This window comes from Equus przewalskii, chromosome 19 (assembly GCF_037783145.1).
Source record: "Equus przewalskii isolate Varuska chromosome 19, EquPr2, whole genome shotgun sequence".
NCBI classification, from domain to species: Eukaryota; Metazoa; Chordata; class Mammalia; order Perissodactyla; family Equidae; genus Equus; species Equus przewalskii.
This window is the reverse complement of record NC_091849.1, coordinates 31,968,167-31,993,063: the sequence shown is the minus strand read 5'-3', so window position 1 is coordinate 31,993,063 and position 24,897 is coordinate 31,968,167. Positions and strand designations below refer to the sequence as shown.

General features: G+C 51.8%; 3 protein-coding genes across 5 annotated transcripts; all 3 read left to right on the top strand.

The window, feature by feature from the left end:
* Positions 1-13: 13 nt before the first annotated feature.
* On the top strand, positions 14-4,292 carry LOC103562493 (heat shock 70 kDa protein 1-like). Of its 2 annotated transcripts, none has more exons than XM_070585742.1 (2): positions 14-148; positions 2,062-4,292. In XM_070585742.1, exon 2 carries the CDS (start codon positions 2,075-2,077, stop codon positions 3,998-4,000), a length of 1,926 nt encoding a protein of 641 aa, XP_070441843.1. In that variant the 5' UTR covers positions 14-148; positions 2,062-2,074; the 3' UTR covers positions 4,001-4,292. The 2 variants fall into 2 exon arrangements, with proteins under 2 accessions (XP_070441843.1, XP_008535774.1); XM_008537552.2 differs by lacking the exon at positions 14-148 and adding an exon at positions 383-633.
* A 1,004-nt stretch (positions 4,293-5,296) lies between these two features.
* LSM2 (LSM2 homolog, U6 small nuclear RNA and mRNA degradation associated) lies at positions 5,297-10,387 on the top strand. Its single transcript, XM_070585745.1, has 5 exons — positions 5,297-5,563; positions 6,157-6,224; positions 9,600-9,630; positions 9,733-9,792; positions 9,905-10,387. Exons 1-5 carry the CDS (start codon positions 5,561-5,563, stop codon positions 10,028-10,030), a joined length of 288 nt encoding a protein of 95 aa, XP_070441846.1. The 5' UTR covers positions 5,297-5,560; the 3' UTR covers positions 10,031-10,387.
* A 644-nt stretch (positions 10,388-11,031) lies between these two features.
* VARS1 (valyl-tRNA synthetase 1) lies at positions 11,032-24,852 on the top strand. 2 transcript variants are annotated; one of them, XM_070585385.1, is made up of 30 exons: positions 11,032-11,419; positions 11,676-12,097; positions 13,187-13,321; positions 13,414-13,552; positions 13,794-13,918; positions 14,008-14,092; positions 14,296-14,396; positions 14,531-14,658; positions 17,858-18,022; positions 18,264-18,345; positions 18,842-18,961; positions 19,042-19,150; positions 19,241-19,335; positions 19,585-19,675; positions 19,920-20,044; positions 20,130-20,233; positions 20,320-20,478; positions 20,594-20,684; positions 20,795-20,900; positions 20,988-21,058; positions 21,142-21,267; positions 21,627-21,731; positions 21,822-21,890; positions 21,973-22,051; positions 22,178-22,305; positions 22,679-22,834; positions 23,006-23,212; positions 23,285-23,396; positions 23,527-23,852; positions 24,708-24,852. In XM_070585385.1, exons 2-30 carry the CDS (start codon positions 11,711-11,713, stop codon positions 24,774-24,776), a joined length of 3,795 nt encoding a protein of 1,264 aa, XP_070441486.1. In that variant the 5' UTR covers positions 11,032-11,419; positions 11,676-11,710; the 3' UTR covers positions 24,777-24,852. The 2 variants fall into 2 exon arrangements, with proteins under 2 accessions (XP_070441486.1, XP_070441485.1); XM_070585384.1 differs by having other exon boundaries at positions 14,005-14,092.
* Positions 24,853-24,897: the final 45 nt, after the last annotated feature.

Here is a 24,897-nt window from a genome sequence, read left to right as displayed (position 1 = left end):
AAGCTGCGCTCACGGACAAACCGCAAAAGCTGTCACCTCTCTGCAGGCTTGCTGTTTCTCCAAGGCCAGCGGCTCTGTGTTTATAATTCTTCATCCAGCCCCTCCTTTTCCCTCCTCAGCCAATCACCGAGCTCGGCGGAGCTGCCAGGTCGGGAATTTTCCAGGGGTTTCTCCTCGCGTCCCGCCCCCAGGCTTTCTGGAACCAATCAGCATCTTGGGTGCCGCTCCTCCCAGAACTCTCCAGACTCCTCTGGGGCTTGCTGGGCTGGCACAGCCTCCGGGACTGGGGTTCGCTGGGAGGGTCGGAGTTGGGGCATCTGGGATAGGGAGCGGGTGGGCGGGGCGGCATCTGGGGGTGGGGGGCGGGCTGGGCGGGAGTGTTGACATTACGAAAGTGGGGCGGGGACGTTGACGCCTCTCCCCCTCAGTCGCGTTACAATGGACATGCTACCCCTGACCTCATGGGCTAGAATGGAAGCAGGATGATGGGACCGGAGCCGGCTCAAAGTTGTAGGGCGGGGAGGGAGGGGGTGGGGGGACACCGGCTGCGCAGTTTCCATGTTGAGGGAGCTCTCAATCAGAGGGTTCTAATCCGAACATTACCAAACTGGATCGAAGGCGGAGGGACACGAGGTAGGTCAGGAGAGCAGGAGAGCTCTCATTTGAATGGGAGCTGGTAGGTCCTTATTTGAGAGAGTGCTGCAAGGGTCTCTAGTTTGTTTAAGTGTAAGGTATGGGGGCATTGGTCACCGTGGGAAGGGGAATCCTTTGAGGAGCTCCAGGGTAGCTGGGATTGGTCAGAGCCTTTCACTGTATCCAGATAACAGTTTTATCCTGCAGAAAGAGAAAGATACTTCTTTTTTTCTTTCTTTCTTTAAAGCTTGGCACCTGAGCTAACATCTGTTACCAATCTTCCAGTTTTTTTTTTTCTTCTTCGCCCCAAAGCTCCCCAGTACATAGTTGTATATTTTAGTTGTAGGTCCTCTGGCTCTGCTATGTGGGAGCCATCTCAGCACCGCCTGATGAGCGGTGCTGGGTCCCCACTCAGGATCTGAAGCAGCGGAACCTGAGCTGCGGAGGCGATGCCCACGAACTTAACCGCTCAGCCATGGGGCTGGCCCAGAAAGATAGTGCTTGTAGCGTTCCACCTCACCTGAGAAAACTTGTGAGCGCTTGATTGGGTTCCTAGCAGACCTCTTTAGACTGGTCCAATTTATTCCCACAGATCCCTAGTAGAGAGGGTAAAAGAGCCCAGAAAGGCAGCTTAACTCAAGTGCGGAGATTAATGTCTATGAGGAGAGCAGAACGTAAAATAATTTTAGTTCAGCAGGAGACAGGTACGATCTCAGAATAAAATATATCACAGACATAGGAACAGGACAGTTGAGTAGGCCCTGTGAGAAATCAAAAACAGTGTACCCCCATGCCTCCCACTTCCTTCCAGTTGGCTAAGACTACTTTTGTCTAGCTTGTCCAAAAAGCTCTCTGCAATGAAAGCAGGGTCTGGAAGAGATATTTGTATACCCAAAAGATTCCTGTAGACTGAATTCATGGCAGTGTTATTCACAGTAGCCATAAGATGGAATCAACCCACGTGTCCACGGAGAGAATGAGTGAATAAACCAATGTGGTATATACATATAATGAACATCATTCAGCCTTAAAGAGGAAAGAAAGTCTGACACGTGCTGTAACAGATGAACTTTGAGGATATTATGCTAAGTGAAGTAAACTAGTCACACAAAGAAAAATGGTATATAATTCCACTAATGTGAGGTACGTAGAGTAGTGAATTCATAGAGACAAAGTAGAATGGCAGTTGCCGGGGACTGGATGGATGGGGAATGAGGAGTTGTTTAATGAGTATAGAATTTCAGTTTTGCATAAAAAGAGTTCTGGAGATTGGTTGGACAACAATGTGAATGAACTTAGTACTGAACAGTACTATTAAAAATGTTTAAGAGGGTAAATTTCATGTGTATTTTACCACAATTAAAAGTAAGAAATAAATAAAGTTTAAAAAGCCGTCTGCCAAAAGTTTTTCTCATTCTTTCTCCTCAGGCCTCGGAAAACCATGGCTGCTGCTAAGGGAATGGCCATTGGCATTGACCTGGGTACCACCTACTCGTGCGTGGGGGTGTTCCAGCACGGCAAGGTGGAGATCATCGCCAACGACCAGGGCAACCGCACCACTCCCAGCTACGTGGCCTTCACGGACACCGAGCGGCTCATTGGGGATGCAGCCAAGAACCAGGTAGCCATGAATCCCCAGAACACTGTCTTTGATGCCAAACGTCTGATCGGCAGGAAATTTAATGATCCTGTAGTGCAATCAGACATGAAACTTTGGCCTTTTCAAGTAATCAATGACGAAGGCAAGCCCAAGGTAATGGTGTCCTACAAAGGGGAGAAAAAAGCTTTCTACCCTGAGGAAATTTCTTCTATGGTGCTGACTAAGATGAAGGAGACTGCTGAGGCTTTTTTGGGCCACCCTGTCACCAATGCTGTGATCACTGTGCCAGCTTATTTCAATGACTCTCAACGCCAGGCCACCAAGGATGCAGGTGTGATTGCGGGTCTCAATGTGCTAAGAATTATCAACGAACCCACAGCTGCTGCCATTGCCTATGGCTTAGATAAAGCAGGTCAGGGAGAGAGACATGTTCTGATCTTTGATCTGGGTGGAGGCACATTTGATGTGTCCGTCCTGACCATAGATGATGGGATTTTTGAGGTAAAGGCCACAGCTGGGGACACCCACCTGGGTGGAGAGGACTTTGACAACAGGCTTGTGAGCCACTTTGTGGAAGAGTTCAAGAGGAAACACAAGAAGGACATCAGTCAGAACAAGCGGGCTGTGAGGCGGCTGCGCACCGCCTGCGAGAGGGCCAAGAGGACCCTGTCATCCAGCACCCAGGCCAACTTGGAAATTGATTCACTTTTTGAAGGCATCGACTTCTACACGTCCATCACCAGAGCCCGGTTTGAAGAGTTGTGTGCAGACCTGTTTAGGAGCACTCTGGAGCCTGTGGAGAAGGCTCTTCGTGATGCGAAGATGGATAAGGCTAAAATCCATGACATTGTTTTAGTAGGGGGCTCCACCCGTATCCCTAAAGTTCAGAGGCTGCTGCAGGACTACTTTAATGGCCGTGATCTCAACAAGAGCATCAACCCCGATGAGGCGGTGGCCTATGGGGCTGCAGTACAGGCAGCCATTTTGATGGGCGACAAGTCTGAAAAGGTACAGGACCTGCTTTTGTTGGATGTGGCTCCCCTGTCCCTAGGGTTGGAGACGGCGGGGGGCGTGATGACTGTCCTGATCAAGCGCAACTCCACCATCCCCACCAAGCAGACGCAGATCTTTACCACCTACTCAGATAACCAGCCAGGGGTATTGATCCAGGTCTACGAGGGCGAGAGGGCCATGACGCGGGACAACAACCTGCTGGGACGCTTTGATCTGACTGGAATCCCCCCTGCACCCAGAGGAGTTCCTCAGATCGAGGTGACCTTTGACATCGACGCCAATGGTATTCTTAATGTAACAGCCATGGATAAGAGCACAGGCAAGGCCAACAAGATCACCATCACCAATGACAAGGGCCGCCTCAGCAAAGAGGAGATCGAGCGCATGGTTCTGGAGGCTGAGAAATATAAAGCTGAAGATGAGGCCCAGAGAGAGAAAATCTCTGCAAAAAATGCCTTAGAATCCTATGCTTTTAACATGAAGAGTGCTGTGAGTGATGAAGGCTTGAAGGGCAAGATTAGTGAGTCTGATAAAAAGAAAATACTGACTAAATGCAATGAGGTCCTCTCATGGCTGGAGGCCAATCAACTGGCTGAGAAAGATGAGTATGATCATAAGAGAAAGGAACTCGAGAAAGTGTGTAACCCAATTATCACAAAACTCTACCAGGGAGGATGCGCCGGGCCTGCCTGTGGAAGAGGGTATACGCCTGGAAGGGCTGCCACAGGCCCCACCATCGAAGAAGTAGATTAATCTTTCATCTGGAGCTGGAGGGGCCTTTAGATGAATTTTGTTCTCCTCATCTTCAAACATTGTTATGATTCTTGAGTTGACTGGACCTGAACCTGTTACCATCTCTTTGGGATTCTGATGGAGGTGTCTCATATATCAACTTTTCACACTCCAACTTTCAGCTCCAAACTAGGCCCCTCTTTGAACCACTGATGAATTTGAATGTCTGTTATTTATTTCTGGCCTCCCCAACTTTCTTCTTCCTGTGTGGATGGTTATGTGTCACTCAGTAAATTTGTTCCTAAAGCACATTGCTTCTGGCATCTTTAGACTGTGCGTGTATTTTGAAAAGTAAGGAAGAGCAGAGTTTCTAGAGAGAGCATGTGTGGTCTGATTATGAGCTAATTGTGAATGATTAAAGCTGGTAAGGGCAAAGTATTTGAATATTCATGAGCTTATTATTTCAAGCAGGAAAATAACTTATCACCATCAAGCACCTTTAGCCTCAGCTAGAGAAGTTGCTAACTAATTACTGCTTATATTCAGTGATAGACTGGTTTAAGTGCTAAGGGTTCAGCTGCCCGGGCAAAGTCCTACTCATTGTCCTGATATCACTTATAGGTGGGGTCTGGGAGATCCAGCACCTGTGCACTTAGAGTCCATTATTATACACCCTTTACATGCAGAAAACATTTCTACAACAAACTCCTGACAAACGGGTACTTTTATTCAAGATGAGAAATGGAGGATTTAGTACAGTCTTACTTCTTGAAAACATGTTCTCACCTATTACATAATATTTCATGTTTGTAAAAGCCTTGGGGACATGAGTATAGAAATATATGTAAGTGTGCATTTGTGTCCCTTTGTGTTTTAGGGGGCATAAGTGCAATGTTAGAATGGGTATTTCTATCCCTGAGCCGGTCTCTGTTTGGTTTTACTCAGTCCTTTACAGGACAGTGCTAGGCAAAAGTGTAGAAGAAATGTGGACTGAGGTTGGGTCCTTGGGAGAGAGATGTTTATTGGGAACCCCTTATAAAATCAAGATTTGTGCTCAGGCTCCTAATCTCAAGGAATCCTTAACATTTTTTTTTTTTTTACTTTTTATCAACGTGTAACATATATACAAAAGTGTATAAATCATATGAGTTTTCACAAACTCCCCAACAGTTTTCAATGGCAAGTGCCCGTAGGTGAGCAAATCACGCTGTGGCCTGTACTGTTATAGACAAGAACAAAGCCTCTGGGAGGCAACCACCCTCTCCAACGCTCGGGCAGGAGCTCGGGCCCGCGCCTGCGCGGTAGGAGCCCACCGCTTCGGGAGGAAGTCAGAAGGCAGGAAGTCCCGCCCCATTCCCGGCCTCAGCGTCCCCCAGGCCCTACCCCGCCCGCTCCCCCGAGCCACGAGCTAGCCGCGCGCTCTCCTTCGTTCCTCGGAGCTTTGCAGGGCGCTCCCCGCTGCGCCAGCGCGTCCCCGCCCCGCCCCACGCGCGGGCTCGCGCTCCGGTTCCCGCCCGGCCTCCCGCCCGTGGCACCCGGCTCTCGCCTCCCGGTGCGGCCGGCAGCGCGCGGGTGAACACCATGGTAGGTGCCGTGACGTCATAAGGGGGCGCCCTCGGGAGCGCGGGCGGTTCGGACGGTCTGGGGCGCAGTGGGGGTCCCGGCTTTGTCCGTCTGGGCCGGAGTTGGGCCCTGGAGTTCTCCCTCCATCCTTGGTTCCTGCGCCTCAAATTCTTTTGAGCAAATGGGATTTTTTTCCCCTTATGAGGAGAAAAAGAGAGTCGGCGGGGACAGTGGAGGAGGGAAAAGCTAGACCTCTAGGAGCGGGTCCCTGACGGAGACCAGGCTTGGGAGGTGCGGGTGGGATACTTTCTACAGTTCCCTGGGAGGAGTGGACAGGACACCAGGAGAGGGGGTGGATGGAGAGACGGCCCGGAGAGCCCGAGGGGTGCCGGGCAGAGCCTCCCTCTGGGGCTTTATGTCGGGCTCGGTGAAGTGTGCAGAATCATCTGGGCTCCAGCCGTTGATCCCCGTCACTGAGTATTCTTTCGTGTGAAGTTTTGAGAACTGCCAGAGATGTGGTGGGATCCCACTACCGGTATTTGGTAATACTGGCGGGGACGCTCCTCTGTACCACGTCCCTTCCCACATGATGGTTCCCCCCTCTCTCCCACCAGCTCTTCTATTCCTTTTTCAAGTCCCTTGTGGGCAAGGATGTGGTCGTGGAACTCAAGAACGACCTGAGGTAGGTACCTATTCCAGCAAATCTATAGCGGGTGGATGTGTCCAGGACTCTAGCACCTCTTTAACTTGACAAATATTTGAGAATTAGGGAAGGTGAGAGATACGGAAGAAATAAATGAATTGTGCGTTACGCTTAGAGATTAGCTGGGGAGTTGTATCTTGTATTGGAAAACAATACAAAGAAATATATAAAGAATAAGTGCTAGAGAGAGGTTAGAAGGTGGAGGCAGCAGTAATAATTTTCTGCAAAATGAACATATTTTTATTTTTTCTGATTAAATTATGTACTCCTTTGACCCAACTTCTAGAAATTTAAGAATTAGTTCCACAAGTAGAGATATATGTACAAAGAGGTCTGTAGTTTTGTGATAGCCAAAAAATGGAAACAAATAGCCATCAATAGGGAATGGGTTAATTAAATTGTGGTACTGTGCTTCCATATTATACAGCTGTCACACGGGAAAGAGACGCGTTGATATGGACAGCTGTTGCAGAATAGCGTATGTGGCATAATCTCCCTTTGGAAAGAAAATGTAAAGGGTAAACGCATGACCAATGCAGTCCCTTCTGTCTGTATTGCTTTTACATTCCCTACCTCCTCGTATCATTAGCTCCTAATCATCTTCAGGAGTTGGAGTAAATGCTATATCCTTGGGGCTGGCCTGGTGGCGTAGTGGTTAAGTTCACGCGCTCTGCTTTGGCAGCCCAGGGTTCTCAGGTTTGGATCCCAGGCATGGACCTAGCATCACTTGTCAAGCCACGTTGTGGCGCCATCTTACATAAAACAGAGGAAGATTGGCACAGGTATTAGCTAAGGGCTAATCTTCCTCACACAGAAAAAAATGCTGTATCCTTGGAGTGACTTTTCCTAGTCCTTGTAGTCAAGTAGACCTCTCTATCATAAAGTCTTATTTTCTTCCTAGTGGATACTTCTCAGATTGTGATTTCATAGAAATGTATTTCCTGTTTATGGCCTGTCCTTCAGGGCCAGGACCATGTTTAAGCTTACCGTTGTGTACCTAAGTCTAGCATAGGGCTGGTGTATAGTAGGTACTAAATAAATGTATGCTGAAAGAAAGAAAAATAGCTAACATTTGAGAACCTCCTGTCAACTAAGCACTATTCTGAATACTTTACATTTATTAACTCATTTGATTCTCATAACTCCCCTACGTGACATATACTATCGTTGCTGTTTTACACATGGGGAAGCTGAAGCTTAGATAGGTTAAAAGACTTGCTCAAGTCTACACAACTAGTAAATGACAGCCAGAACTGAAATCCAATTCTGTCTGCCGCCACCCCTCCTTTTTTTAAATTAAAATTGGAGTAATATTCTCTATGCAATTGTGAAACTTGCTCTTCACTTAACAGTATGTTCTGGATATTTTCTGTCAATAAAGGTTATTTTTAACATTCTTAGTGTCTGAATGGCATTTTTATTAGCTAGCTGAAACTAATTTAACCAAGATCTTGCTATTGGACACTTAGGCTGTTTTCACTTCTTTGCTTTTACAAATGATGCTGCCCTGAACGTCCTCATGCGTACATCTTTGTACACATCTGATTATTTCTTTAGAAAAAAATCCTTTAAAATGAAATATTCATTTAAAATATTGATACTTAGTATCTGGTTGTCCAAACTTTCTAGAATTTGAATCAATGTATTCTCTCCTTAACAGTGTCTCATTTCTTTGGGAGATAATTTCTTAGTGAGGGAAACATCGACATGGCAGAGAATGGTGAGGGGAGCGACTTGCCTTTTAGATCAGAGATTTCCATCTGCAGCACTGGCAATGCATATAGTATTGATGGCATATAGATTAGGGCCATATCTAGTGACAGATGTGGAAGCCAGAACCAGCCCTAGGCAATTCTGTAAATTGACTTGTTTTTGATTTTCCTCTTTTCTCCTTCCTGGAAGCCACCATATGGAAAGAATAACTGTTTTGTTATAGCTCCAGGTCCTAAAGCGAGGACTTACAGGGTCCGGAAGCAGTCCATTGGTTTGGGAGAAAAGCTCTTTCTCTCATGCTTGTTGTCAGACCAGTTTTGTGCCAAATATCTCATTCTTAAAGGACTGAATGAAATGACACCACCTTACGCAATTCCTGAAAGTTACTTCACTGCTGGACGGTGTGGTAGGGTGCTGTCAGAGGTTTCTCAGCAGCCAGGGATATGGTGAAACCACCACTGAGGCAGTAGGTCTCAGACACTGGATTTCAAAGACTTAGAGTTTTACAAAAATTAGGGTCCAACAGCTAACTTCCAACTTTATCTTTGGCCAGATAAAGACATTTTTAAAATTGCCGTTTATTACAGTCATTCCATTAAAAAAAATTTTTTAATACCATAAAAATAGGAAGGATAATTAAAGAGCAGTTATTCTTGGGGAAAAAACTCTTGACAGCCTTTAGCACATTACATACACACTCAAGACACACAATACTAGCCTGTTAACTATTTTGTCATGGACTCAAACCTTTGAGCACACATCAGTGTTTGAGAACCATGGCTCAAAAGAACTTAGAATCTGGTTATGACGTGCAGGACGGTTAGAATGAGGACGGCCAGGTTGGAGGCTGGCCTGGATTGAGATGTAATAAGACCTTGGTTTGTAGAAGTCAAACTAAAAAGGGAAACAAATATTAGAAAGACATCAGCATATGGGGGATTCATGGGAAGTGCAGCTCAGAGGGTTTGAGTTGTAGGGCTTAGTGTTGAAGCCATTGACAGAAATTAAAGAAGTTGGGGGGCAGAGGTAGCATGGCTTGGAACACTGGTGTTTTGATAGTATTCCTTATTAACATTTCAGGGGGCTCAAGGATTGGGGAAGGGAGAGGATGTCCCTTGTGCCTTCATCATCAAGAACAATGCTAGCTACTGTATGTGCGTTACATATGGGGCACTGGTTCCAAGGCAATAAATGTTTGAAAATAGCTGATGGTCTGCAAGTCAGATAGACCTGGACTCAAGTCCCTGTTTGTTTATTCTAAACTTGGACAAATTACACAACCTCTCTGAGCCCCTGGATGGTAATAGCTACTTTGTAAAGTAGCTAAAAGATTAGAAAGTCGCTGTAAAAGTTACAAGTTCTGTGTGGAATAAAGATAGAATACAGGTCTAGCCATAGCAGTTTCATGGTGGCTGTGAGGAGTGGGTTGGTCTAGGGAGAGGAGATGTGAGGTCTAAAGTAACGCAGCGCTCTGGAAGCAGTCTTTCCTGCTTCAGGGCTTAGGAGTGCCCCCTTTTGGTTTCATTGGCCTCCGCAAGTCCTTGACTTCCCCCAGCTGTGTTCCTATCCCTGCTTCGAAGCCACCTCTATGTTGACTTTGAAGTAAACTAATTTGACTTTTCCCTCCCTCTGCCCCGACAGCATCTGTGGCACCCTCCATTCTGTGGATCAGGTGAGACATAGACGGGGCCCTGAACCAGGTCTTGGGGAAGGAGAGGGTTGGGTGATTGCGTCTTGTCTGTAGGTCTAGTGATGGTGTTCTTCTTTTTTTTAGTATCTCAACATCAAACTAACTGACATCAGTGTCACAGACCCTGAGAAATACCCTCACATGGTAAGTTGGGGGGCTAGGGTGGAGAGGAGGAAACACCTTTAAAGGCAGAAGGCTCCTGGGTGGACAGAGGACATTTTTAAGGATGTTTTCACATTTGTGTCTCTCTGTCTAGTTATCAGTGAAGAACTGCTTCATCCGCGGCTCAGTGGTCCGCTATGTGCAGTTGCCAGCAGATGAGGTCGACACACAGTTGCTACAGGATGCAGCAAGGAAGGAGGCCCTACAGCAGAAACAGTGATGGCTCCTCCTCCTCGCTCCCCCTTCCATTGGTGGCCCTTAACCTCAAGTCACAGCCCAGGACCCCTCCCTCCCATACTTGAGATGTTATTTTTGTTTTGTTTTTAATAGACTTTTTTTTTTAAGGGATGAGTGGATGAGAAGAATACTGGGGAGCAGCTATCCTCTGTTGAGAAGGGGGGGATAAGTAGGCTGGGGAACTGCAAAGCCTTCCCTCTCCCCAGCACCTGCCTTTCTCACTTCTTCCCTGGAGATGGTGGGAGAAGCTCCTCGATCTCTCCAGGATAGCATGTGATTCATTTTGGGGATGGAAGTAATCTGTCCCGCATCGGGAATAAAATTTATGATGCAAATTTGAGTTCTGGTTCTGCGTGTGTTTTGGGATGGAGGCTGGAGGGTGGGAAAGGGCTGGGGAATTCACCCAAGCCCTGTTACTTTCCATTACCCCAGCCAAGAATCCAACCGATCCCAGCATTATCTGCCACTACTGTCCTTGGTATAAATCATGTAATTACCTCGACTAGACTACACCGTGTTTCCTGAACATGCCTCTACCTACATGGCTTTTTGCTTACACTGTACCTACAACGAGGGCTTCCATCTCTGTTCTTCCATTAACTGACGATGTTATGAGATACCAACATGTATTTGATGCTGCCGGATTTCTTCCTCAACCCAGCCAAACCAGTACACTGAATATCTATAGCAGATAGACACAAGTGACAATTTTTATTGTGGAGAGTCATGACTGGGAATTAACTGTTCATTCACTCGTTCAGCAAACAGGAGTTCCCACTGCAGATGAGAGTTTTCAGCATTAAGGGCCCTTGGAAGCCATCCCGCCCGCCTCCCTCCTCTCAACCGGGAGGAAACGAGGCGCAGGGAGGAGCGGCAAGCCCAGAGCCTTGGCGAAATGGAGCCTCTCGGCCCGCGTCCGGCAGCATTCTCCGGGGCCGATTCCTGAGCTGCCCACTGGGCGCCGCCCTCCCGCCCGGCCGGCCCGAGGCCCCGCGTGGGCTGCCCGCGGCGGAGCCTGACGGGAGCGCGGTCCCGGGCGCCCTCCTTCCCGTGCCCGCGCCCCACTTCCTTCCCGGTGCGTGCGGCCGCGGCGGGCGGGCGGCGCCGCCAGGGACGGTGTCGGGCAGGAGCGGGCCGAGCGCGCACACGCAGGCGGGGCTCGGCCGCCCGCGCCAGGACCCGCGGGCCCGGAAGCGCTCGCTGTCACAAAGGGGGAACACGTGGGCGCCGACGGCCGGGCGGCTGTCGCAGGGAGCTAGGGTTGCCCGGAGAACCACCGCCCACCGTCCCGGCCCGCCCGACTCCTCGGCCCCGGCCGCTAGGCCGGTCCAGCTTTGGCCGGCGCCCGGCTCAGTCTGACCACCTCCCTCCAGTACGTACCTGCGTCCCGCCGGACGCCGAGGAGCCCCTCCTAGCCTCCCACATTCCCGAGGACCTGCGATCATGGGGAGTCTTCACGGTCACTGTCACTACAAGAGCCGGGCCCTCGGCTCTTGAGGCCCGATCAGAACCCCAGTCCTGGGGGCCTCGGGCGCCTGCGGTAGAGGAGCCCCCATGAGTGTCCCCTCTCTACTCAAATAGGACCCCTCTGGGTCCCTCAGTCTTCCCCTGTCTCTCTTTGTCCCTAGGTTTTTTTCCACCTCGTCTGAGCCCCTGCATAACTATGTCCATCCTCTACGTCTCCCCTCACCCGGATGCCTTCCCCAGCCTCCGAGCCCTCATAGCTGCGCGCTACGGGGAGGCTGGGGAGGGTCCGGGATGGGGAGGAGCCCACCCCCGCATCTGTCTCCAGCCGCCCCCGACCAGCAGGACTCCCTTTCCCCCACCCCGCCTGCCCGCCCTAGAGCAGGGGCCCGGTGGGCTCTGGGTGTGGGGGGCCACAGCTGTGGCCCAGCTGCTGTGGCCAGCAGGCCTGGGGGGCCCTGGGGGTAGCCGGGCAGCCGTCCTTGTCCAACAGTGGGTCAGTTACTCCGACACGGAGCTAATACCAGCTGCATGTGGGGCAACGCTGCCAGCCTTGGGACTCCGAAGCTCCGCCCAGGACCCCCAGGTGAGTAGGGAGAAGAAGAGGAGGGGGAAATTTAGAAGAAGGAAGCAGGGATTGGAATGGATAATGACACAGGAAGATAGCCTGTCAGATGTGGAAAAGATCCATCAAATCCCAGATAGCCTCCTGGTATGGTAACCTTGGGCGGGTTTCTGCCTCTGAGCCTTAGTCTTCCTATGTCTATGAGAACGAAAGTTTTCATGTTGAGGACGTTAAAAGATATGTGCAGAGAACAGCCTAGTGCCAGGAGCTTTAAAGTCTCTGAGTAGAAGTTTGATGAGTCTGAAACTGTGAGGATAGCGATTACTGTGAATTGTGGGAAAGACTGGCTGAAGAAGAGATGAGAGAGGCAGGTAGGGTGGGGAGAGATGACAGTTGCTGGGAAGAGATGAAAGAGATGAAATGAGGATTCTGGGAAGTAAGAGAAAGGAGAGATAACCACAGCAGACTGTAACTGAGTCCTTCCAGAGTGGGGCTGTGCCTTAGGGACTTTATAACACTGCCTCCTTGTAGAGTATGGAGCACACGTGGATACTTAGTATTTCTTGAGTGAATGAATGAATGTGTGACATAGACCCTGGCTTGCTCCCTCATGTCCTGATTACCCTATCTAAAATAGAGGCCCCCCCGTGTAGAATTCCCAGTCCCCCTGGTTAATTTTTCTTCTCAGCACTTGAGGAGAAAAATAGTCATGCGTTCTATATCTGCTCATTTATTGTCTCTCCCATTAGACAGTAAACTCCACCAGGTCAGGGGCTCCATCTGTTCAAGTTATCTCCTCATTCCTTAGAGAAGAGCCTGGCATGTAGTAGGTGCTTAATAAATATTTGTTGAAGCAATTAAGTGTTGCCTCATGTAATCTTTACTCTAACTTCTTGTGTTTAATATATTGCATCTGACATATAATAAAGAGTTCAGTAGAAATTTAATGAAGGAATAGGAAGTATTTTTATTAGGACCATTTCAGTGAAGAAGAAACTAGACTCTTTCGGAGGTACTGATTTGTGGAGTGGAAGGAGGCCAAATGGATTGGTGGGGGAGGGGATTGAGGTCGACCAAACCTTGTCTCATACCCCTTCCCCTTCCTGCTAGGCTGCACTGGGGGCTCTGGGCAGGGCCCTGAGCCCCTTGGAAGAGTGGCTTCGGCTGCACACCTACCTGGCTGGGGAGGCCCCCACTCTGGCTGACCTGGCGGCTGTCACAGCCTTGCTGCTGCCTTTCCGATATGTGAGTGGCTGGGGCCTGGGGAAGAATGGGGCAGCTCTCTCAGACCTCACCGTGGGGTGAATAAGGATAGTTATTTCTTTTCCCCATCCCAGGTCCTGGACCCCTCTGCCCGCCGGGTCTGGGGTAATGTGACTCGCTGGTTTACCACATGTGTCCAGCAGCCAGAATTCCGGGCTGTGCTGGGAGAGGTGGTTCTGTACTCAGGGGCTAGGCCTCCTTCCCAACAGCCAGGTGAGGAAGGGTGGTAGGTAGGAGGGGAGGAGTTCCCTCTGGGGCCTTCCATGCAGCTCACTTTCTTTTTTCTCTTAGGAATGGCAGAATCACTGGCACAGGGGCCTGTGGGAGGGTGAGGTGGGAGGTCGGCATGGCAGAGCCCTTGGGCAGCTGAAATAGCCCATCTGGGACATAGTAGCACCGTTCACAGAGGGCTAAGCCCAGCGGGCCACGTCTCCATTTCTGTGCCTCTCTCTAGGCCCTGAGGTCCCTGCACCCACAAAAACAGCTGCTCAACTCAAGAAAGAGGCAAAGAAACGGGAGAAGCTAGAGAAATTCCAACAGAAGCAGAAGATCCAACAGCAGCAGCCGCCCCCAGGGGAGGTGAGAGGCTAGGGGTGGAGCTGGGCAGAAGCTTGGTGCCATGGTGGGGTGGCTGATATTCGGGCCTGTATCCTTTCCCTCCCAAGCAGAAGAAACCAAAACCAGAGAAGAGGGAGAAACGAGATCCTGGGGTTATTACCTATGACCTCCCAACCCCACCTGGGGAAAAGAAAGGTACTAGGATGGGGAAGGGACCCCCCACTCTTCATCCTCCTCAGCTGCTGCTGCTTCTGTTTTTACCCCTTCTTGCTCTGTCTTGCTCCCACTACTTTGCTTGGTGAGGATTTGCGGAGGCCCAGGTCCTTCTCTGCTGGCCCATCATCCCCTTCCCAGCTGCTCCTAGCCTCAGCACCGACCCTTCCCTTCCTCTCCCCCAGATGTCAGTGGCACCATGCCTGACTCCTACAGCCCTCAGTATGTGGAGGCTGCCTGGTACCCTTGGTGGGAGCAGCAGGGCTTCTTCAAGCCGGAGTACGGGGTGAGTGGGCACTGCTGCCCAAGCCTGGAGGGGATGGGGCGGGGAAGGACAGGGCTGAAGGATACATTGCCCTGGAGGGGCCTGGGAGAGGTGACATGAAGCCTTAGCTTGAGCCCATCCTTTCTCCCCACCAGCGTTCCAGTGTGTCAGCACCAAATCCCCGGGGCATCTTCATGATGTGCATCCCACCCCCCAACGTGACAGGCTCCCTGCACCTGGGCCACGCGCTCACCAATGCCATCCAGGACTCCCTGACCCGATGGTGAGCTCCTGTCCTCCCCTCCACTGGTTATGTCTGCCCTCTCTGGCTCTCCACTCGTGTTCCTTTCTTTGCTGACTGGGGCCCTCCATCCTCTCCTTCCCTAATGGCCCTCAGCTCTGCCCCCTGGTGGTGGTATACTTCTCTCCATCATTTCCCTCTGATCACTTAGCATCCTGCCCTAGGCAAATAACCAACATCCCCACTTGCAGACTCTCTTCTCTTGCTACTAAAAATAACATTATTTTGAATTTAACAAGAAGTATGTCAATATATTCTTGTAAAAATTTAAAGCTTCAGATTTCCTGACCACACCCTCCAGACTTACTCCCTCTCAAGAATTAGCCGTTGTTACCACTTCGATGTAGATCTTTCCTATTTACTTACATGTACATGCACCCATAGAAACTTATAGTTTTCCTTTTCGGCGGGCTTTTCCTTTTTTTTTTTTCTTTTTAAAGATTTTATTTTTTTCCTTTTTCTCCCCAAAGCTCCCCAGTACATAGTTGTATATTCTTCGTTGTGGGTCCTTCTAGTTGTGGCATGTGGGACGCTGCCTCAGCGTGGCTTGATGAGCAGTGCCATGTCCGCGCCCAGGATTCAAACCAACGAAATACTGGGCCGCCTGCAGCGGAGCGCATGAACTTAACCACTCGGCCACGGGGCCAACCCCTGGGCAGCCTTTTCTTTTCTATTCTTTAACATAAAGGGCTCAAACCAAACGTTAGTCTACAACTTTCTTCTTACACTTAGTTTATCTTAGAGACCTTCCCTTATCTTTATTCATAGACTGACTTCATGCTCTGTCGTTGCTCCGCAGTATTCCGTAGCGTGACTGGACCATAATAGAGTGACTTTTTTATTAATGGTTGTTCCTAATTTTTCTCTGTTGAAAACCTTGCTGGAATGCGCAGTCTTGTACATGCTTTCTCAAGCACATGTGAAGAGTTCTCTGGTGCAGCTACCAGGAAGTGAAACTGCTCCATCGCAGGGGTATGGCTATATTAAGTACGAATAGAAGCTGCCAAGTGGCCCTCCGAAACAGCCTTACTGATTTACACCTCCAAGACTTGCCCGTGAGGGTACTCATTTTCTCATGCCCTTGCCGACCCTGGACATCATCGCTCTTCCTTTGCCAGTCGGCTTAGCAGTGAGCCTGTGCCTCTCCCTGTTTCTTGGTCAGTCAGGTTTCCTCTTATATAAACTGCACTTATCTTTAGCCCATTGTTCTATTGATTCTTTGTTGTTTTTTTCCTTCATTGGTTTACTGGGAGATTCTTTCCATATTCCAGGTATTGATTTTTTCGTTTGGTGTATATATTGTAAATGTTTTCTCCTGTTCTAGCACATGCTTCCCGTCAACCCTGTTAATATTTTAATTAGTTAACAGCTACAAAGTCTACTATTCCAGGTGATAAATGCCTTTTAAAAAGTATTTTAAAACAACTTTTTATCTTTGGAGACCACGGTCTATTTATTATCTTTAAATTTTGAGAAGTTTTTCTGGTGACCTACTTATTAAATTAATTTAGTCAAAAAGTATTTATTGGACATCACTATGTGCCAGCTCTACTCTGGGCACCGGAGATACAATGTCAGATTTAGCATTTTGCAAGGGAATTGAGAGCTAGAAAAACAGAGTTGTATTAAATATCTACACCATATAATGGCCAAGTTATTTACATAACACTTCTTACAAAGCTCTTAAAGTAGCAATATTTTTTCTGATGGACATGGTTTAAATAAAATGTTAGAAACTCCCACTTCTTAAATGGAATAGGTTTATATCAACATTGTAGAAGCAAAAATACCACGTGACAAACAGCCTTGAATATCTCCACCAACAAAACATTATAAAAATGAAATTAAAGAGAGTTGTATATCTATATTTTTCCCTTTTTATTCCTAGAGGAGAGAATAGGGTATTTTTCTACGAACATCCATGATATTTTATTGATTTATTTTTTGCCAAGTTAATCTGAGCCCCAAGAGATACTTTTTAGGGAAACACTATTTTTATCTTCATTTCTCATGCTTTACGTCTTTAATAATAATATCTAACAATATCTTGGAATTCATAAAATATGTTCATATAAGCAACATTTCTGAGTATCTATTATCTGCAAGAGAACGGAGTTGCTACAGTCCTTGTCCCCAAGGAGATCTGAACACAGTGGGGATAAACAGACTTATAAAGTAATGAATGTAATACACTTTGATGAGTCATTGAAAATAGCGTATGAATGCAGTGTTATTGTGTTTCTATAGTAATTTCCTCTCCCCGCCTTTAATGTGCCTAGTGATTCTAAAAGGTCACCACAAGGTTCACTAGCGTTTAATGCTTTCTGTACCACATCAAATAGAGCTTAAGAGTAAACTGCATGTACTTCTACCAGAGAGTGGGGGGTGGAGACCCACGATGTTACTCTCACTTTCTCTAATTCATCTCCTCATTAATTCCCTAAAACATTTCTAGCTTGCAATCATTTTCTCCAAAACAGTCTATCACTTGTTATTAACTTCAGAGGATTTGTTGTTCTGGGGTTTTGTTTTGATCTAGTCAGTTTACCAACGTTCTTTGTGATTTTATCTGTTCTGTCTTGATAAGGAAGGCTTCTCCTACCTCAAAGTTACAAACATGTTCACCTGTGTTGTTTTTTCTTTTTTTTGGAAACTATGTCATTTTCTGATGCTTTTCTCATTGTTTTGTTTTCTTATTTTGAGTTCTTTAATCTGACTAAAGTTTATTTCTCTGAATATGGGGAAGTAGAGGGATTTTTCCCTACTAATTAGCTAGTTGTCCCAAACAAATTTGTTGAATAGTTTGTCCTTCCCCTACTGATAAGGAAATGCCATCTTTCACAGCAACTAAATCTGCTTGGATCTGTTTCCAGTGGCTGGTTTGTTTCCCCAGTCTGTAACTTTGTTCCCATACAGTAACTTCCTGTTTTAACAGTCCTAACTTTCTCCTGTGTTCCATCTAATTGGGCAAGAGGCTCCTCTTTGTTCTTCTCTTGCCAAATTGCCTAGACTGTCCTTGCTTATTTCCTCTCCCTGACTATAATTTTAGAATCGGGAGGGTCCCTCCCCACTGCCCCTTTTTTTCCTGAGTCCATTGACTCCCTGTCTAGAAGCCCCTTCTTCCTTTGGTGCCAGGCTCTACCTGCCTGCTCACCTCTGGTCCTCCATGCTCCTCCTACAGGCACCGAATGCGGGGAGAGACCACCCTGTGGAACCCCGGCTGTGACCACGCGGGCATTGCCACTCAGGTGGTGGTGGAGAAGAAACTCTGGCGCGAGCAGGGGTTGAGCCGGCACCAACTGGGCCGAGAGGCCTTTCTCCGGGAGGTCTGGAAGTGGAAAGAGGAGTGAGTGTGCAGCCGCCCTGTGGGCATCGTAGCCCTGGCTCCCTGTCCCCTGTCCAGATAAGACCTCTGTCACCTGCGATCCTGGCTGCAGGGTCAGACCCCCTTACAGAGATTTGGTTGGCTCTGGGGCCCAGGTCAATTTCAGAGGGATGAGTGATCCCTACGCTGCCCCATGAGCCACCCAATGTCTCCCCCTAGCCCAGGCCTGCATGCTGATCTTGGCCTGTCTGTCCACTTCCAGGAAAGGTGACCGGATTTACCACCAGCTGAAGAAGCTCGGCAGCTCCTTGGACTGGAATCGAGCCTGTTTCACCATGGACCCTGTGAGCAGGAGGGTCTCAGGGCTGGGCAGGAGTGGGAGGCTCCCCAAGTGGCTCTCCCGCAGAAGAGAGTACACGTGCCGTGGCTCTTCCCAAGAGGCGAGCCCACTCAGAGGACACCACTAAGGTCTTGGCTGTAAATGCCACTTCTCGCCCCACATCACAGTGCCACTCCAGGAGCTCAGATTCTTCCAGGCAGCACATGATGGGGCCTCACCCTCCCTGGGAGCCTGAGCTCCTAGGATTCTCTGCACCAGCACCTGTCCACACCGAAATAGCTTCCCCACCATCTCCAGCCTCACCAGGCTTGTTGCCTGCCGTTGTGTTCCCATTGTCCCCTCTCCTCCTCAAGAAAAGTACTTCCCCCCTCCAGCCCTCAAAGGGGTCAGTGTGCTGGGTGGTGGGACTTTGGACAGGCCGGGTCTCACTGTACCCTCCTGCCTTAGTGAGTCTGCCTGGGCCCCTAGGCCCATCTCTGATTTCCCCCTGCTCCCCCTAGAAACTGTCAGCAGCCGTGACAGAGGCCTTTGTCCGGCTCCACGAGGAAGGAGTCATCTACCGCAGTACCCGCCTTGTCAACTGGTCCTGCACCCTCAACTCCGCCATCTCCGACATTGAGGTATGCCCCCTGCCCAGGCTCCCTCCATCTCTACCGCAGCCCCATCCCCTGGGCCGCCTCTCTTAATACCCATCTCACAGGTGGATAAGAAGGAGCTGACAGGTCGCACCCTGCTCTCCGTGCCTGGCTACAAGGAGAAGGTGGAGTTTGGGGTCCTTGTCTCCTTTGCCTACAAGGTCCAAGGCTCAGGTAGGAGCCAGGGCAACAGGACTCTGGGCTGGGTGGGTTAGGGGTGGGAAGGGGCCAGCCCCATGACCACAAGGCCTCCTGTCACCCCAGATAGCGACGAAGAGGTGGTGGTGGCGACAACTCGGATTGAGACAATGCTGGGAGATGTGGCTGTAGCTGTCCATCCCAAAGATCCCAGATACCAGGTATGGTGAGGGTGCTGCCCACATTTGGGGGACGAATACTGGCTGAAAAGGAGCTCCCATACTATTTGTGAGGGTGGGATGGGGACTGAGTCCCTCTGGCTGAGGGGAGAGAATCGGATTAGAAACTCATCTTTGGGCTCTTTTCTGGCCCTGAAGATGGAATTTGGGTGTTGGGACAGTCAGGGTCTGGGGTTGGGGGGAGTTGGGCCCAGCCTGTCACGCATTTTTAACATCTCCCTCTGTCCCCAGCACCTGAAGGGGAAGAGTGTGATCCACCCATTCCTGTCCCGGAGCCTCCCCATTGTCTTCGATGATTTTGTGGACATGGAGTTTGGCACAGGTGAGCAAGGGACTGGCCTTGGGGAGAGGAAGGAGCCCATGAGGCACACCCAGCCGTCCATCTTCCCTCTCAAAGAAAATATGCTTCACCTGAACAGGCAGGGCTTGGGCTGGTTCTTGGGATGTATTGGGGAAGTAGGGGACAGGGGTGGTGTGGGAGCCACATCCTTCAGCAAAAGGGGATGCATGTGGGAAGGGAATCCACTGAGTCCCTCGTGACCCTAGCACCCCCATGTGCACCCCAGGTGCGGTGAAGATCACCCCTGCACATGACCAGAATGACTATGAGGTTGGGCAGCGGCATGGGCTGGAAGCCATCAGCATCATGGACTCCCGAGGGGCCCTTGTCAACGTGCCCCCACCTTTCCTGGTGAGACTGCCTGCAGCGTGGGGGCCGGGCCTAGAGACAACGGGGTTCCTAGGCATGGCCATAATGAGGCCTGTCTCTCACCCAGGGCCTGCCCAGGTTTGAGGCCAGGAAGGCAGTGCTGGCGGCGCTGAAGGAGCAGGGGCTGTTCCGTGACATCAAGGACAACCCCATGGTGGTGCCACTTTGCAAGTGAGGGGACGTGGTCAAGGAAGCAGGGAGGGGAGGGCTCCTCAGGGTGCTCCCCACCCAGCCTCCTCACTCACATGTACCTGCAGCCGGTCCAAGGACGTGGTGGAGCCTCTGCTGCGGCCGCAGTGGTACGTGCGCTGTGGGGAGATGGCCCAGGCTGCCAGTGCTGCTGTGACTCGGGGCGACCTCCGCATCCTGCCTGAGGCCCATCAACGGACGTGGCACGCCTGGATGGACAACATCCGGTGCGACAAGCGCCTCGATGTGGGGAGGGTGACTGGGCAAGGGGCTGAGCCTGGCACAGGCCAGGGCACCTCCCTCCCCTTGCTGATTCCCTCCCTTTCCCCTCGCCATTTGCAGGGACTGGTGCATCTCACGGCAGCTGTGGTGGGGCCATCGCATCCCAGCCTACTTCATCACTGTCAATGACCCAGCTGTACCCCCAGGGGAGGTGAGAGCTGGGCCAGAGCTGGATACAGGCACATCTGGGGGAGCTTGGTTGGGGGAGGGGTCAGGGCAAGGCAGAGGCATCCCCTTGGGTACTCACTCCACCTGTGGCAGGACCCTGATGGGCGGTACTGGGTGAGTGGGCGCAGCGAGGCCGAGGCCCTCGAGAAGGCAGCCAAGGAGTTTGGAGTGTCCCCCGACAAGATCAGTCTCCAGCAAGGCAAGGCGGGGCTTGGGGTGGGAGGGCAAAGGTAGGGCTCTGATCCTCACCTCCTGGCTCTGACCTCTGACCTTTGGCCTCCCTTAGATGAGGACGTATTGGACACCTGGTTCTCTTCGGGCCTCTTCCCCTTCTCCATCCTGGGCTGGCCCAACCAGGTATGTCCCTAAGGCCAGCCCAGGTCGGGTGGGGTCTTGGAGGTGGGTGCGTGGCTCCCCATCATGCTCTGCTCTGCCCCTAGTCAGAAGATCTGAGTGTGTTCTACCCGGGGACGCTGCTGGAGACCGGCCATGACATCCTCTTCTTCTGGGTGGCCAGGATGGTGATGCTCGGCCTGAAGCTCACTGGCAGGCTGCCCTTCAGAGAGGTGTGAAGCCTGCTGAGACCCCCGCCCACAGTCCCCACTGCACCTGTCCTCCTGTGCCACAGCTGAGGCTCAGCATGGGTGGGGCACAAGGCAGGGCCTAAGGACAGCTGTGGGCAGGTTGGACCATGGGGCTTGTGGGGGCACAAAGCCAGCCTAGGCTCTGCTCACTGATTCTGTGTCCTGCATTCCCAGAGGAGGGAGTGCCTGTGAGTCTCATAAAGGCACTGAATGGGCTGGCAGGGACACTAAGGGGCCTGAGGTTCAGAGTGGGGCAGACCAGATGCAGGGCCTGGCAGGGGGCATTGGGGTCTAGGTGCAGAGACGCATCCTCATGGGTCTTCCCTTCCCCTGCCTCACAGGTGTACCTCCACGCCATCGTGCGAGATGCCCACGGCCGGAAGATGAGCAAGTCTCTAGGCAATGTCATCGACCCTCTGGACGTTATCCATGGAGTCTCCCTGCAGGTGGGGCTGGGCGCTGGGCCAGGTGGGGAAGGGCTGTGGGGCTGTGGGGCTGTGGCCACAGCCCCTGACCACACTCCCCCTCCCCCTCAGGGCCTTCACGACCAGTTACTGAACAGCAACCTGGATCCCAGCGAGGTGGAGAAGGCTAAAGAAGGGCAGGTACAGAGGGTGAGCCTGGGGCAGGAGGGTGGGCAGAGGTGGGTGAGGCTGGCTCCGGACGCCCCCTGACTCCTCCCCACAGAAGGCCGACTTCCCAGCGGGCATTCCCGAGTGTGGCACTGATGCGCTCCGGTTTGGGCTGTGCGCCTACACATCCCAGGGTATGGCCCCCAAAACCTCTCTCAGCCACATCCTTCCTCCTCCTCTGAGGCCCACCCCTCTCCTTGTCCGCCCTGGGCGTGGGAGGGAGGGAGAATAGCCAGGACTCACACTCCACCCCAACCCAGGTCGTGACATCAACCTGGATGTGAACCGGATATTAGGATACCGCCACTTCTGCAACAAGCTCTGGAACGCCACCAAGTTTGCCCTCCGTGGCCTTGGGAAGGGTTTTGTGCCTTCACCCACCTCTGAGGTGAGGGCCTGGTAGGCAGCGAAGTGGCCAGCAGCCACACAGGCTGCAGCCCTGCCACTCCAGCTTCAAGCACGGCCCATGCTGTGTCAGGACTGTAGCCACAGAGTTAAGAAGCCCAGCCCTGGCCCCCAAGGAGCCTCCCTGTAGCTGGGTGGACAGATGGATTCAGGGACAGAGGGTTACAGGGAAAGCCCAGGGCGTTGGGTCCTCTCTCAAGGTGGCGGGGAGCCTGTCCCATCTCCCCCAGATACTGGGCACATGGTGGTTGCTCCTGGAACGCCAATTTGCCCATGGTTCCTTCCCCTGTGGGGTTCTGGCCCCCTCCCCTTGGGCATATGGTAGCCCCCTGGCTGATATGCCCCTTTCTCCCAAGCCTGGAGGCCACGAGAGCCTGGTGGACCGCTGGATCCGCAGCCGGCTGACTGAGGCCGTGAGGCTCAGCAACCAAGGTTTCCAGGCCTACGACTTCCCAGCTATCACCACCGCCCAGTACAGCTTCTGGCTGTATGAGCTCTGTGATGTCTACCTGGTAAGGAGGAGCCAAGTGGGGCAGGGGACAGCAGAGCCCTGGGCCTTGCTTTGCCAGTGGTTGGCCATGAGACCTGAGCCAACCTGTCCCCCTCCCAGTCCTCACATGTGCAGCGAGGGCTGCAGGCTAGACCCTTTCCAGCCCTGAGCCCTATGCCTCCCTGTCCCCTAGGAGTGCCTGAAGCCTGTGCTGAATGGAGTGGATCAGGTGGCAGCTGACTGCGCCCGTCAGACCCTCTACACCTGTCTAGACGTTGGTCTGAGGCTGCTCTCACCCTTCATGCCCTTCGTGACCGAGGAGCTGTTCCAGAGGCTGCCCCGGCGGACGCCACAAGCTCCCCCTAGCCTCTGCATTACCCCCTACCCAGAGCCCTCAGAGGTATGGGGTGTGGCCTGGAGGGGGGCTCAGGCCTGTCCCCCAGCCTTCTTCACCACCTCCTCTGCCCCACAGTGCTCCTGGAAAGACCCTGAGGCGGAAGCTGCCATGGAGCTGGCCCTGAGCATCACTCGAGCTGTGCGCTCCCTGCGTGCTGACTACAACCTCACCCGGATCTGGCCTGACTGTGAGCCTCAGGCCCCCATGTTTACCCTGTCCCACTGTCCCTGAGCCCACTCGGGGACCAGTATCCAGCATGGCTGCCTTGTCTCCTGTCTCCTTGGGGCCGGGCTTCACCTTCCTCCCTTTTCTGGCAGGTTTCCTGGAAGTGACTGATGAGGCCACAGGCGCCCTCGCGTCAGCGGTGTCAGGCTATGTGCAGGCGCTGGCCAGCGCGGGTGTGGTGGCTGTCCTGGCTCTGGGGGCTCCTGCACCCCATGGCTGTGCTGTGGCCGTGGCCTCTGACCGCTGCTCCGTTCACCTGCAGCTTCAGGGGCTGGTGGACCCAGCCCGGGAGCTGGGCAAGCTGCAGGCCAAGCGAGGTGAGGCGCAGCGGCAGGCCCAGCGTCTGCGGGAGCGCCGCGCCGCCTCGGGCTACGCTGTCAAGGTGCCCCTCAAAGTCCAGGAGGCAGATGAAGCCAAGGTGTGTGGTGTGGTTGGGCATTTCCTTCCCCATCTCCCACACCATCCCCTCCCTCCATCATCAAACCCCACTCCTGCAGCTGCACTCTGCCCAGGCCCCTTGAGCAAGTGGAACCTATGATTCCTCCTCTTGCACATGAGGAACAGCTGGGAGGCAGAGGCACTGCCCAGGGTTATGCAGCAAGTTGAAGATGGAGGCAGACCAAGAACTAGGTATCCTGCCTCCCAGCCAGACCTCTCATACCCACCCAGTGCCTGGAACACGGCATCCCACTCTCGTGGGGCTGGGCTCAGGACCGTATATAGTTAGAAGCCCACTGGGCTCACCTGGGGATCTGTCCAGGAAGGAGCAGTGGCGTAAACCACACAGACACAGAGGGAAACAGGAGTGGAGGCTAAGGGTTACAGAGCCTTGGTGGCTGCGTGGGGTTGTCTCACTTGCTTCTCCCAGTAGCCCTCTCAGGGCAGGCAGCGTCACTATTGCCATTGACAAGTGAAGGCTAAGTGCCTCCCTAGAGCCTGCATTCCCAATGCTGTGCTCCACCACCCAGGTGGGGCTGGGGCGCATGGGCTCTGAGGCCCCTTTGTCCTTGAAAACTGACCACTCTGTGGGAAAAGGCAAGACCCAAGAGGCCAGTGATGGTGGACGAGAAGGGGGGGTGCTGGTGGGAAGGCTAGTGAGAATTAGGGGGCAACAGGCCAGCCAAGCACACATAGTTCCCGAATTACTCTCCCTGGCCATAGTCCTCACCCATCTTTCCAATTCTGACCCCTCTGCCATTGTGGGCATTTGGGGGGGGTCTCCTCTCTTGGGCCTGGGTCCTCAGCACCCAACACTCCCTTCTTCTACCCCCAGCTGCAACAGACAGAAGCAGAGCTCAGGAAGGTGGACGAAGCCATTGCCCTATTTCAGAAGATGCTGTGATACACCCATCTCCAACCCTCATAACCCCCAGTGGTTCACCAGGGGGGTGGCAGCAATAAAATATTTTGCCACAAAACCATCTCTTGACTGTGTGGTGGAGCCAGGGAGGGGGTGTTGGCGC

What these genes read in the sequence shown, in the direction of transcription:
- LOC103562493 (XM_070585742.1), top strand. Translation starts at nt 2,075, where the DNA reads ATGGCTGCTGCTAAGGGAATGGCCATTGGCATTGACCTGGGTACCACC.
- VARS1 (XM_070585384.1), top strand. Translation starts at nt 11,711, where the DNA reads ATGTCCATCCTCTACGTCTCCCCTCACCCGGATGCCTTCCCCAGCCTC. An exon ending in GGACATGGAGTTTGGCACAG is followed by an intron (nt 19,676 to 19,919) that starts GTGAGCAAGGGA and finishes TGTGCACCCCAG; the next exon opens with GTGCGGTGAAGATCACCCCT. An exon ending in CAGCTGTACCCCCAGGGGAG is followed by an intron (nt 20,685 to 20,794) that starts GTGAGAGCTGGG and finishes CACCTGTGGCAG; the next exon opens with GACCCTGATGGGCGGTACTG.
- LSM2 (XM_070585745.1), top strand. An exon ending in GAACTCAAGAACGACCTGAG is followed by an intron (nt 6,225 to 9,599) that starts GTAGGTACCTAT and finishes CTGCCCCGACAG; the next exon opens with CATCTGTGGCACCCTCCATT. An exon ending in CTGAGAAATACCCTCACATG is followed by an intron (nt 9,793 to 9,904) that starts GTAAGTTGGGGG and finishes CTCTCTGTCTAG; the next exon opens with TTATCAGTGAAGAACTGCTT.